This window comes from Camellia sinensis, chromosome 3 (assembly GCF_055761805.1).
Source record: "Camellia sinensis isolate YWXY chromosome 3, ASM5576180v1, whole genome shotgun sequence".
NCBI lineage: Eukaryota > Viridiplantae > Streptophyta > Magnoliopsida > Ericales > Theaceae > Camellia > Camellia sinensis.
The window spans coordinates 82,521,844-82,534,650 of NC_138963.1; the positions used below are offsets into that span (position 1 = coordinate 82,521,844).

Consider the following 12,807-nt stretch of genomic DNA (forward strand, 5'->3'; position numbering starts at 1 on the left):
GGTGCTTGTTTTCGATGTGGCAAGACGGGTCATGTGGTGAAAGATTTCCCACTTGGGTCTGAGAACGCCAGCCATCCTATGATGAGTTCAACCGGGGCCCGCTTCTACAATCAAAACAAATACAAAGGCTAATACTGGGAAAGAACCTTTGAGACAAGGTTGAGTGTTTGCCTTAGTGCCTGGTGACATACAGAACATCGAAACTGTGGTGTCAGGTATACTCCCTATATGTTCTCAAAATGCATGTGTATTGATAGATTCTGGTTCTATGCATTCCTTCATATCGTATGCTTTCTCTCGGAAGTTAACTAGACCACTAGAGCTTATGACATATATGTTATCTGTTTCTACACCATCTGGGGGTTCTATGTTATGTACTTATGTTTATCCGGCATACGACATTATGGTTAGTGATATGATATTGTATGTTGACTTATTGCCCTTGGAGATTGATAATTTTGATTGTATTCTGGGTATGGATTGGTTGACTAAATACTGTACTACTATTGACTGTGCGAGTAAGTCTGTTGGGTTTAGACCGCCGGGTATGCCTGAATTTATTTTTATTGGAAATGGGGTAGTTCCTCCCCCGTACCTGATTTCGGCCATAAAAGCTGTGAAATTGCTTAGGAAGGGATGTAGGGGTTACCTGTGTTGTATATTGACTGCACCATCTGATCATGCTAATGTGGAAACTATTCCTGTTACTTGTGAATTTCCTGATGTTTTCCCAAATGACTTACCTGGGGACTTAGTTGATTGGGAAATTGAATTCACTATTAAGGTAATTCTGGGAACACAACCTATTTCCAAGACCCCCTATAGAATGTCAACCTCAGAATTGAAAGAGTTAAAAACACAACTTCAAGAGCTGTTAAACAAGAAATTCATTTGCTTGAGCACTTCACCTTGGGGTGCTCCCGTCCTATTTGTCAAAAAGAAGGATGGACCTTTGAGGTTATGTATAGACTATCGGGAATTGAACAAAGTAACTATCAAGAACAAATACCCATTACCCCGAATAGATGATTTGTTTGATCAACTTTAGGGAGCCCAAGTGTTTTCTAAGATTGACCTCAGATCTGGGTACCATCAGTTAAAAGTTAAGGCAGAAGACATAGAGAAAACTGCATTCAGGATTAGATATGGACATTATGAATTTTTATAATGTCGTTTGGGGTGACTAATGCCCCTGCTACCTTTATGGACCTCATGAACAGAGTGTTTAAACCATTTTTGGATGAATTTGTAGTTGTGTTTATTGACGATATTTTGATTTACTCCAAAAACAGGGAAGATCATGAAAATCACTTGAGAACTGCTCTACAGACCTTGAGAGAAAAGAAATTATATGCTAAGTTATCCAAATGTGAATTTTGGCTTGACAATGTGACATTTTAGGGGCATGTAATCACCAGGGATGGTATTTCTGTTGACCCTCAGAAAATTGAAGCTATCATGGACTGGCCAAAACCAACAAATGTGGCAGAGGTTAGAAGTTTTCTAGGACTTGCAGGTTACTACAGGAGATTTGTGAAAGACTTTTCAAGACTTGCCATTGTAGGCACCCCATTTTTGACCGTCCTCAAGACTTGGACGTCACTGTTTTAACACTCGGTGATCATCCACGTTTGTGTTCGTCTTGAGTTCCCGGAGATCTCGGCTACGTGCCTTGCCTTAGGACCTCTCGACTCGACTGTGTTGTGTTTGGTTTTGCACCAAACACTTGTGTTTTTGTTTGGAGGGCAGGGAATGGCTTGTTGGCCATCCCCACTCCTCACCGGCCATGGCTTGAGGCCACCGGTCGTGTATTCTTGCCACCGACCATTAGTGATGGCCGGTCGGCACTTTGTGTGGTTGACCGACCATTAAGTTTTCTTTCTTTTTCAGGTACGATACTGTATGTACAGTTCATTTGAAGCTGGTGCAACCAGACGAGCTGCACAGGTATTGTATCCTCCGAGTGAGACGTATCAAGAATTGCATAATTCCCTTGCACCCTCTCTGCATTATAGTGTAGTTTGGTTTGTGCTAGCTTAAAACTATTGCATTGTATGTGCTTCGTTACAGCTTTCTTTGTATGATCATAAGTTACGCTCGGCTTTGTGCATTGTCCTGCATTTTGCCCTTGCCTTCGGGCGCATATCTTTGTTTGAAGCTTGTATGCATTGTCCAAGTCTTCGGCCTTGTCAAAAAGGGGCCGTCTCTGGGCTTTGACACTCACTCCCGTCATTGTTACGACTTTCGAGTTCTGTCAAAGAGGGGCAACTGTAGACACCCCATTTTTGACCGTCCTCAAGACTTGGACGTCACCGTTTGAACACTCGGTGATCATCCACGTTTGTGTTCGTCTTGAGTTCCCGAAGGTCTCGGCTACGCGCCTTGCCTTAGGACCGCTCGACTCGATTGTGTTGTGTTTGGTTTTGCACCAAACACTTGTGTTTTTGTTTGGAGGGCAGGGAATGGCTTGTTGGCCATCCCCACTCCTCACCGGCCATGGCTTGAGGCCACCGGCCGTGTATTCTTTCCACTGACCATTGGTGATGGCCGGTCGGCACTTTGTGTGGTCGACCGACCATTTAGTTGGCCGATGGCATCCTTTTCTGGCCGGTACCACTTTTTTGCCTCTCGTAGGCATGGTGCATGCAAGCTGTGCTAGCTGGAATGCACGAACCCTGCCCCCTATGCACATGTGTGGCTATTTTGAACCTTTGCACCCATTTACTCAAGCTTCTCATGGAAGCTTGACCTCTTTTGGTCTAGCTTCTTGAGGAAGCTTGACCCTTTGTCTTAGCTTCCTCAAGAAGCTTGGACCTTTGGGTTAGCTTCTCTTGGAAGCTTGACCCCTTTGACTCTTTTATATTAGCTTCTCTAAGAAGCTTAGCACCATTGCCTTGTCTATATAAGGAGACCTCTCTTCGTCATTAGAGAGGTTCAGCAAAATCAGACCTAGAACATATATATTCTGATACATGCATCTTCTCTCTCTATATCTCCCCCTCTCTCTTCATTTGTGTGTGTTTGAGGGCCTAAAAGGGTGATTTGTTCTTACTTTTGCACTAAAACACACACCATTACACCATACTTTGACTTTGGGAGGTGTTGAGGGTTTATTCTTGAGGTTTTGAGTCGGTTTTGATCATAAGAAGGTGGCTGGACTTGCTGTTCTTGAGGTGTTCTTCAAGGGTAACACTTTTGCTTTAGATTCCCCAATCTTGCGCTAGCTTTTGACCTGCTTTTCATACTGATTTGAGCTTCGTGTATAACTGAAAAAAGTCTTGTATTTGCATGCTTAAGATACTTCATTAAGGTCATTTTGTTGTTTGGGGTCGATCTCCCCCTCTTAGGCCTTGTTTGGCCCTTTTTGTGCTCTCTTTGATAAGCTTTGGGGACTTGTGTATTGGCCTTCTCACCACTGAAATCCAGTGGATTTTCAGTGGTGAAGAAGGGGTTTTGAAGTATTGCATAGGGGAGGGACACCCCTCTCCCTTGGTCTCTCTTTTGTTTGCATTTTTGGCCCATAAGGGTAACATGTATGATTAGTTGTTCTTGGCTTCATTCCAGAGGTTTTTGGGTGTTATTGGGTCATATTATGCCTCTATTTTTGGTTGGATTAAAGGTCTCTTGCATGCATAATATACTTGCTTTGTATTTCCCCGTTATGCCTAGAAGTGCATCATGCATTTAACCTACTATGCTCTCATGTTTTGGCCTAACTTTGTGAACTTCTTAGCCATGTCTTACCATGCTTAAGGTCTATTGGGAGCTTATTTGATCATATTTACCATGTTTGGTATAGCCCCTTTGTATTTTGGCTCGTGAGCCTTGAGGATGTGAGTCATGAGCATATTTTAGTTGGGTTGTTTCAATGATTTGGAGTCATTTCACATGCCATTTCAGTCCCTAATCCATGTTCCTATGCATGTATCCATCACTCTTTTCATGCCTTGAAGAGGTGTCCTTTTGTGCCTTGAAATGAGCATTGTGCATGCTTATGTATTTAAGTTTTTGGGGCTGCCATATCAGTGGGTTTTGGGGCATATTTTGATGCATAAAAACTCTGTTTTGGGTTGCTTAGTTCATGCCATGTTTGCTTGGGGTAGGTGTTGAGCAATACTCTCTTTTGTGGCCTTGAATACCTTCTATTTTGCATCCATTTCCTAGCATATCTTGGTGTCATCTTTTGTATGCTTTTTCAGAGTTTAACATGAGCGTTTAATGTCCAAGCATATTGCCTTTAAGTATGCTTAGAGTTGTCCCCTTCCATGCTTAGATGATAGGCCTTGGTGTGTGCATGCTTGCATGCATAAGTTATGCCATTTTGGACCATTTTGGCCACTATTTTAGGGTTTGGCTGAGGCCTCCCATTTCAGTCTAAGTCCATTCTTGTACATAGTTGTATGTTTGACTTGTCGCCTCTCGTTGCATGCTTGCATTGTACCATGTTTGCATCACATGTTAAACTGCATTGTATTGCCTCTTACATGATTAGCACATTGCATGCTTGCATAATAGATTGCATTGCATTTGACATGTTTTGCATCTTAGCCTCATGTTGCATTCTTGAGCCATGTTCGTTTACAAGCATTGCATTGCTTGGTTTGGGGTGTCAAACCAAGCATGAGGATTTAGAGTATTCGTACTCCAAGTGATGTAACACGTCTCAATCCTCGGTCGCCGACGCCCTTGATCTCAATATGATAGGGTGTTGACATTCATCTCTTTTATTGTGTCAAAATGCATAATTGATGGCCCGAGGGCTGAGGGTCATGCTCCCTTGAGTCCATTGCATGATGGGGAGTGTAGCCATGCTCACATTTGCTTGAAAATTCCATGCCATACACTACTTGCCCTCTGCTGCTGTCAACAGCAGGATTCTGCAGGAAGAAATAGCCGCCCGGCTACTTTGAGTGCCGACCGACCAAATACAATTAGCCGGTGGCTCAACCAATGGTCGATGATCATTCCCTTCGGCCGGTGGTGTTCCCATTTGGTCGGTGATGCTCCCCAGTGTTCAGAGAAGCATCCTTGGGACTTGTGCAAATTTTCAGAGGAGCAGGGCAGTGTAAACAGAGGCAACAGTGGCATGGTACGGGTTTCCAGGCGAGACGAGTCAAGCATGCACCATTCACGCATTTCGAGGCAGGGCTGCGGCCATCTTCCTTCTATATTTAATTCGTTAATTAATTAGAAGTTCTGTAATAATTAATTTAGCAGTATTCATTTGGTTATGTAATATTTTTTGGACCCTCCGAGCGGGGGCAATTGTGTAATAAGTGTGTGTGAGTGTGTGTATGTCTTCCAACCCCACTTCTTTCTTCCCTTTTATTTACTAGCTTTCGATGGTTAGTATTATGACATATTTAAATTAGCATACCTTATGTTATGCATGCGTGCATTCATACATTTGTCTTGTATGCACCGGGCTCGGCGCATCATACTAACTGCATTCGTGTTTCAATTCCAAATTGAATACGTGTTAGTTGTAGCATTTCGCATGTCATTTTAGAATAGTCAAGCCTATTGTATTCGCATTCTTGCATGTGTTGCATTAGGCATTTCTGTATAGTTAGGATCATGCATGGATTTCCAACATAACTTTTGTTTTGGCTTGGAGTACTCGGTAAGCTTTTACGCTTTAGCATCCTTGCATGCGTGTGAATGTTGCCATGACAGCATGATTACCATGAGGCTATTTGCTTATGCGATATAACTGCTTGAATGCCTGTAGATGGAGGTTGAATTACCTGAATTGGAATAATGCCTTAAAACCGTGAGTTTTAAGCCCACTTGATAGTGGCAAAAACCATCTTTTCTAAAGCCCACTTGAGGGTGGCAAAACCTGCATTTTAGCCTACTTACGAGCAGCAAACTGCTTTAAAAAACAAACATGAAATGTTTTGTTCTAACTCAGGCGATTTAGTCTATACTTGTATGTTGTACGCATCACATAGTAAATCTAGGCTAATAACCGGAATAAGAACGCATAATGTTTTCAAAACAAGATATCATGATTAGTAGAGGCCGATCTTCGGATCGGGCGAGAGGGGGTGCTCATAGCTGACCTTTCCCAATCGTACCCAAGTTCCCGAGCCGAGGCAACTCTGGTGATGACGAACACGTGGCCTTAGGCAAACGAGTCAGGGCTTCCTAAATTCTCCCAAAATAAAATATTTAGGTGGCGACTCTGTATCTGGCAAAGCAATTCATGTTTGGCACTTCTTTACAAAAATCTGTTTTTCAAAACGATTTGCCGGATTTGGACTCTTTGGTTCAGATTAAGAACCGTGACAATTAGAGTCCGAACTGTAGTGAGCCCAAAACGAACAGAACGGGACTCATCCTCCCGGGGCGTTCGGGGACGTCTACAGTTTCTGGTGACTCTGCTGGGGAGAATAGAGAACTTGACTCGAACTCATGATATCTTGTTTTGACTACACTTATGTGTTTCTTTGCATTGCATGTGCATTGGTGCGCCTAGGACACCGTGTTGGCCATCTGCTATTCCTGAACGGTTTGCCGGAGGCTTGCCTTGTCAAGGCATGACCATAAGGCTAATCGGTTGCGGGCTCTGCCAGTATGGGAACACAAACCCCGATTTTTACCGAGGCACCCTTTTGACCATTTGACCTAGTGCATATTCAGAATCCATAGTGACCATTCCAAACTAGGACAGGTTGCTTACCCGATTATAGGTTGTTTGAAACCACTGCGTGCGTAGTGAAACCCTAGATCCTGACAAAATAGGACAGGAAAACCCTACCCCAACATAGGGGTGTTTTGGCCCTCACTTATCTGCTATGTGCTCTTAGAGTTGGCCTCTACAGGACTGCACGTATCAATTTGCAAGTTTGGGCATCAGGCCTGCGGGTATCAGATCCAGCTTTGGGGACAGTGATTTGGGGAATAATGATCAGTGTTTGAGAACAGTGTATTCAGCTTATTGACAGGGTGTTGTCATGCCCAACCATGTGTTATGTTTATTTAAGTTGTTATGCTATCCGTTTGTCTGGTCATTTATTTCCTTATTATCGCTTTATTTATCTTTTTGCTAGGTAGTTTAGCACGATTGCTTCTGACCCAGTAGATATTTCCCGAGCACCCTGGATTAGAGGTCTCCGACTCCATCGATCTGAGGATCTAGTAGACGGATAACCAGTGTACTACTCATTACCCCCGGTTCCTAGACGGAGGGCAGTCAGGCAGAGAATATCAGTTCAGCGATCAGTACAGAAGGCTTTATCTACCCCACCTGAGTACAGTAGAGATCAGGGTTCTGTTTCTCCTGCAGAAAGGGAATATATACCAGAAATTCAAATAGATCAGAGCAGTATGGCGAGCTTAGAGGAGACGGTGCGCCAGCTCCAAGAAAGCATGAAAACTATGCAGCAAGACGCTGTTCGACAGGCGGAGTTTGCCAAGCAACAGGCCACGGTTATGACTGAACAAACAGAGTTAATCGTGAGGCTACAACAGCAAGCCGGAGCATCTGCTTCGTATCAAGCTCCTCCCCCGCCAGGAGTTTCAATACTCGGGGAGACAGCTAATGTTCAGAATGATACAGACATTCCCACAGGGCCACCTCCGCCCCCAATCCTACCCCAGATCCTACCCCAGTTATCCAAAACACCCACCAACCTACCGGACTCTCCCTTTGAGTTCGAGACAGATCCCACCACATTGAAGTTGAGCAAGCTTGAAAAGCTGTTCAAGAGATCCCAAGGAGTCAAGACCATACCTGATATTGAAGATGGGTACACCGACGCAGCTGTGACGCTGCCAGACCGATTCAAGATGCCGCACATCGACCGGTTTGATGGATCCGGGGATTCTATGGTACACCTGCGTTTGTTTTCAGACATCTTAAGGCCGATGGGCCTCACCAGACTGCAGAAGCTGTCTCTATTCAGCCGGACCCTGTCGGGTGTGGCGGCTATCTGGTACGCCAAATTAGAAGATGATGTCAAGAGAAACTGGGACGAGATGGCTGAGGCCTTCATTGCGCAATACTCGTATAACACGCAAATCGAGATTACGACCCGTGATCTTGAGACAACGAGGCAGGAGCCTAAAGAGAGCTTTTTGGAGTTCGTGACCAGATGGAGGGCTAAGGCCTGAATGATGACCCTAAGGCCCATAGATAAAGATCAAATTCAGATGATTGTGCGCAATCTCTAGCCTAAGTTGATGCAGAAAATGATCGTGCTCCCCTTCCCTACCTTTGTTGATCTACGTGAGATGGGAGTACAGTTTGAGGATACCTTGAAGTAAGGCTTAATTGATAATGATCGGGAGCAACCCAGAAGAACTTTCAATCGCAACACCAATGCAGGCCCGAGCGGCGTTACAACTGCAAGAGCCTCAGAAGTGAGCATGGTCACCACCATTCCCCCTCCCCCTTCAAGACCCATGGCAGCTACACCTTTCTCCAGTGCATCCGGAAGCAATACACAAATAGCCAGATACCCACCCAAAAACCAAAGAACTTTCGCTCCACTATATATGCCCTTGTCCAAAGCTCTGGGGGTTTTAATTAGAAAAGGGCACTTGAAGCCCCTAGAGCCACGGCCATTACCGGAAAGACTTCCCCCTACCCACAACCCAGCCAAATATTACGCATTTCACCAACAGCACGGTCATGACACCGACCAGTGCTTCCGATTACGTCATGAGGTTTAAGATCTCATCGATAACGGGGTGATTTTGCCTCCCGAAAGACCTAATGTTACAACAAACCCTCTCCTATCACACAACCAAGCTCCACCTCCCAAAAGAATCAATTTTATCCAGACTGGGGTCATGTCTTACGATCCTAGCATATATATCACTCCTTCCCACCTACCTAAGCTGGAGGTGTTCCTTTCTGACTGCACTGACTTGTGCATGTTGGACATCTCCAGAACCCAACCAGAACCAATGGTGATGACCATCGAAGATGGGACAGGGATGATTTCAGAGGATAATGGGATTGTTGAGCCAGAATCTGAGGAATGTGGGAATTCTTCTGAGGAAGCCTACAATTCGTGTGATTATATTCTGTCAGTAGGCCAGGTTCAGCCCATTGTAGAATTGCCGGAGAGGGCAAAGCTGTGTATGATCCGAGGGGATGGATTTGAGCAGGAGACAGATAATTTGACGGCTATAGAAGAGGACCTTGCCGACCTCCAGTTTTTCAATGACCAAGACCCAGGGGACGCAGCAGTCAACTGGTTTGATTATGAGGAATCGACAGAGGCTACCGGGTGGTTGGATGATCAACCGGATGTTGTGGGAGAATTCCAACCAGAACGAGGCCCGGTAGGGGCGAGAATATCAGTGACGGCCGGAAGGGCCGAAGAGCAGAGTACATCGCCGGAGAGCGCTGGTGTCGAGGATTTCGCTCAGGATCGGAGCATTTTGAATACAGAAATTATTGGACAGCCAGCTGTACTGACATAGTCGGAACATGAAAGGTTTGAGGATTCTGAGAGAATCAGGAAAGCTAAAGCCCATATGGGAACTGAAAGTGCTGTGTGTACAAGGACGGAGAATACTGTGAGCATGTGGACAGAAAGTACTGCGAGTGTGATCATACCGGAGTCGGACAGGTGTCTGTCGGTTGCCGATGGAATGTGGTGGGAAGACGACGATCTATGTCTTGCCCACACGGATGAGGATTGGGGAAGTAACCAGCCGGACGATACCTGGTACATCGGCGAGGTCGATCATATGACAAGGAGTGGACGATATTTCAAGCCTCCACATCTAGATCAGCCAGAGGCGTCTGGGAAGGATAAGGAAGCTGAAAAATAGAAGGAGAAGCAACTTGAAGATGAGGCTGTGCTCAAACAGCTTAAAAAGATACAGGCAGACATCTCTATTTGGGGACTGCTTATGGCATCGCAAGTGCATCAACAAGCTGTCTTATCGGCCATGGACAAGGCCAAGCTCTCAATAGACACCACGCCCGAATAGCTAGTAGGCTTAGTTTTTCTAAGAAGAGCTACTCCAATGTTGCTTTTTTCTGACAAAGAACTGCCACCTAAGGGTGCAAACCATAACAAGCCACTCTACATCTCTGTGGAGTGCAGAAACAAATGCATACCCGTGGTGCTTGTCGACACAAGGTCCACCATCAATGTGTGTCCAGCAAGGACTGCCTATGCAATTGGTTTAAAGACCGCGGACTTTGTGCCAACAACCCAGGTGATTCGAGCATACGACAACACAAGCAGAGAAGTCATAGGGACAGTGAAAATTTAGACCAAGGTTGGGCCGGGGCAGCATGAAATTGACTTTCACGTCCTAGAGGTTCCCGCCACTTTCAATCTACTCTTGGGGCGGCCGTGGCTGTATCAAGTGAAGGCAGTTTCTTCTACCTTGCATTAAATGGTGAAATACCCCCATGGATAGGGAGTAGCCATTGTTTTTGGAAATTCATCGATCCATCCACCGCCGGTGGTGTCTACACCAGTCCTAGAAATTGAGCACGGTATGGAGGATGTGTTCTTATCCGGTTTCACTCTGACTGAGGTTCGGGTTGTGCATAACATTTTGGTTGTTAATGAGGGGGTGTATGTCAGTGCTCAATTAGTATACCTCATGAACAAGCTTCAACACATCCCTGGGATGGGATTAGGAAAGAGTGGCCGGCAGGGCGTCGCAGCATTGGCCGTAGTGCCACACAACCCACATACCTTGGGTTTGGGTTATCTACCCACCAAAGAGGATTGGATAAGGAAAGGCAAGGAGATGGATGGGAGAGCCAGAGCAAAGCAGGCAGGGAAGCCTTTTGAGTTAATGCACCGACCTATCCAGGGTACCCTAAACGGATGCTTCGTCCGGGAAGGGGAGGACTTTCCATTTTGTGGCTTCCCAGAGCCATGGTTGAACGCGGAGAGGAAGCGCGTGCCGAGGTTTGAGATCTTCTTCGACCTACAGTTATCCAGGGGTGACGTTGCCGAAGAGCAGACAGACCCATTAGCTGAGGCTAAGCAGAACAAGAAAGTGGAGTCTGAGGACGTTGAAATCGAAATGGGGGTAGCACTGGCTTGTCTACTTTCAGATCCTCCGATCGAACAGAAGTGCTTGGGGGATAACTTCTTGGTGTCCATGATCGGGAATGAAACGGCTGCGGACCTACCAGCAAACATTCTGGATGCATCTATCACATATTCTCTCATTTGGCAGTACGAGGAGGGATTTTTGTCAAGCAGCACCGGGTCAGGTAGTGAGCCGGAATCTGATTCCACCGAGTCTTGTGAGTCGGAATCAGGTTCCAGCTCGACTGAGTCTGAGTTCGGTATTCCTGGGGGTGACAACTTGGATGCCACAGTCCTGTCCAGGTCATCTTTTTCTTTCTCTTTTGAGTCTGTTGTAACAGAAGAATCGGACGGTTTGGATGTGCTTAATGAGAATGATGTGGATGTGGTTTCTGAGTACTTTTCTGTACCTTTGATTTATTGCTTGAATCAGGACTTTCAAAATTTTGATAAAAATGACGAGGAAGAAATTCTTCCGGTTTTGCAACGCTTAATTGAGCAAGAGCAGGAGAGATTTGTTAAACCTTTAATGGATGAAATCACTACTGTGAATGTTGGTACTGAGAAGGACCCACGGCTGGTCCAGATCGGGTCCACATTGTCTTCGGAGGAACGCGAGTGCTTAGTCGCTTTATTAAAAAATTTCAAAGATATTTTCGCGTGGTCCTACAAAGACATGCCTGGAATCGATCCTGAGATTGTACAGCACTGGATCCCTATTGACCCCGAGGCCCGACCCATCAAAGAGAAACTCAGAAGGATCCGCCCCGACTGGGCCATCAAGATTAAGGAAGAGGTCACCAAGCAAATTGACGCAGGTTTCCTACTGGTATCCGAATACCCGACTTGGCTGGCCAACATCGTTCCAGTGCCGAAGAAGGATGGCAGGATCCGGGTATGCGTGGATTTCAAGGACTTGAACAGAACCAGTCCAAAGGACGACTTTCCTTTGCCCCATATTGATGTGTTGGTGGACTTCACAGCGGGGCATGCTTTGCTTTCGTTCATGGATGGCTTCTCAGGCTATAATCAGATAGTGATGGCACCTGAAGACCGGGAAAAGACAGTATTCACCACCCCATGGGGGACTTACTGCTATAGAGTGATGCCGTTTGGGTTGAAGAATACTGGAGCTACATATCAACGGGCTGCGACCACAATATTGCATGACATGATCCACAAAGAGGTTGAGGTGCACGTGGACGACATGATTGTCAAATCCAAAGAAAGAGAGGGCCACTACACCGCCTTGCAAAAGTTTTTTTCAAAGGATTAGAGAATTTCGGTTGCGGCTGAATCCTCAGAAGTGTACGTTTGGTGTTACAGCGAGAAAAATGCTGGGGTTTTTGATTACACAGAGAGGTATCGAAGTCGACCCTTCCAAAATCAAGGCCATCTTAGAAATGCCACCACCAAGGACTGAAAAGGAGGTGCGAGGCCTTCTGGGTAAAGTGTAATTCATAAGGCGGTTTATCTCAAAATTAACCTTGACTTGTGAACCACTTTTTGATCTCCTGAAGAAAGGAACGAAGTTCTAGTGGGACGACCGATGCCAAGCTGCTTTTGAACAAATCAAAGAATACTTACAGAACCCACCCGTGTTGTCACCGCCAGAGCCGGGGAGACCGTTGATATTGTACCTTTCAGTGACTGAGACTACAATAGGCTGCATGCTCGCACAAGAATTAGAGGACAAGGTGGAGAGAGTCATTTATTACCTGAGCAAGAAGATGCTAGAGTATGAGACCCGTTACACACCATTGGAAAAGGCTTGCTTAGCCTTGGT

The 12,807-nt window shown here is 45.6% G+C and overlaps 1 protein-coding gene across 1 annotated transcript; it reads left to right on the forward strand.

Moving 5' to 3' along the window:
- The first annotated feature begins 334 nt into the window (after window positions 1-334).
- LOC145821639 (uncharacterized) lies at window positions 335-1,304 on the forward strand. The gene is made up of 2 exons (XM_082918181.1): window positions 335-784; window positions 1,293-1,304. The coding sequence occupies exons 1-2, from the start codon at window positions 335-337 to the stop codon at window positions 1,302-1,304; spliced, it is 462 nt and encodes a 153-aa protein (XP_082774307.1).
- Window positions 1,305-12,807: the final 11,503 nt, after the last annotated feature.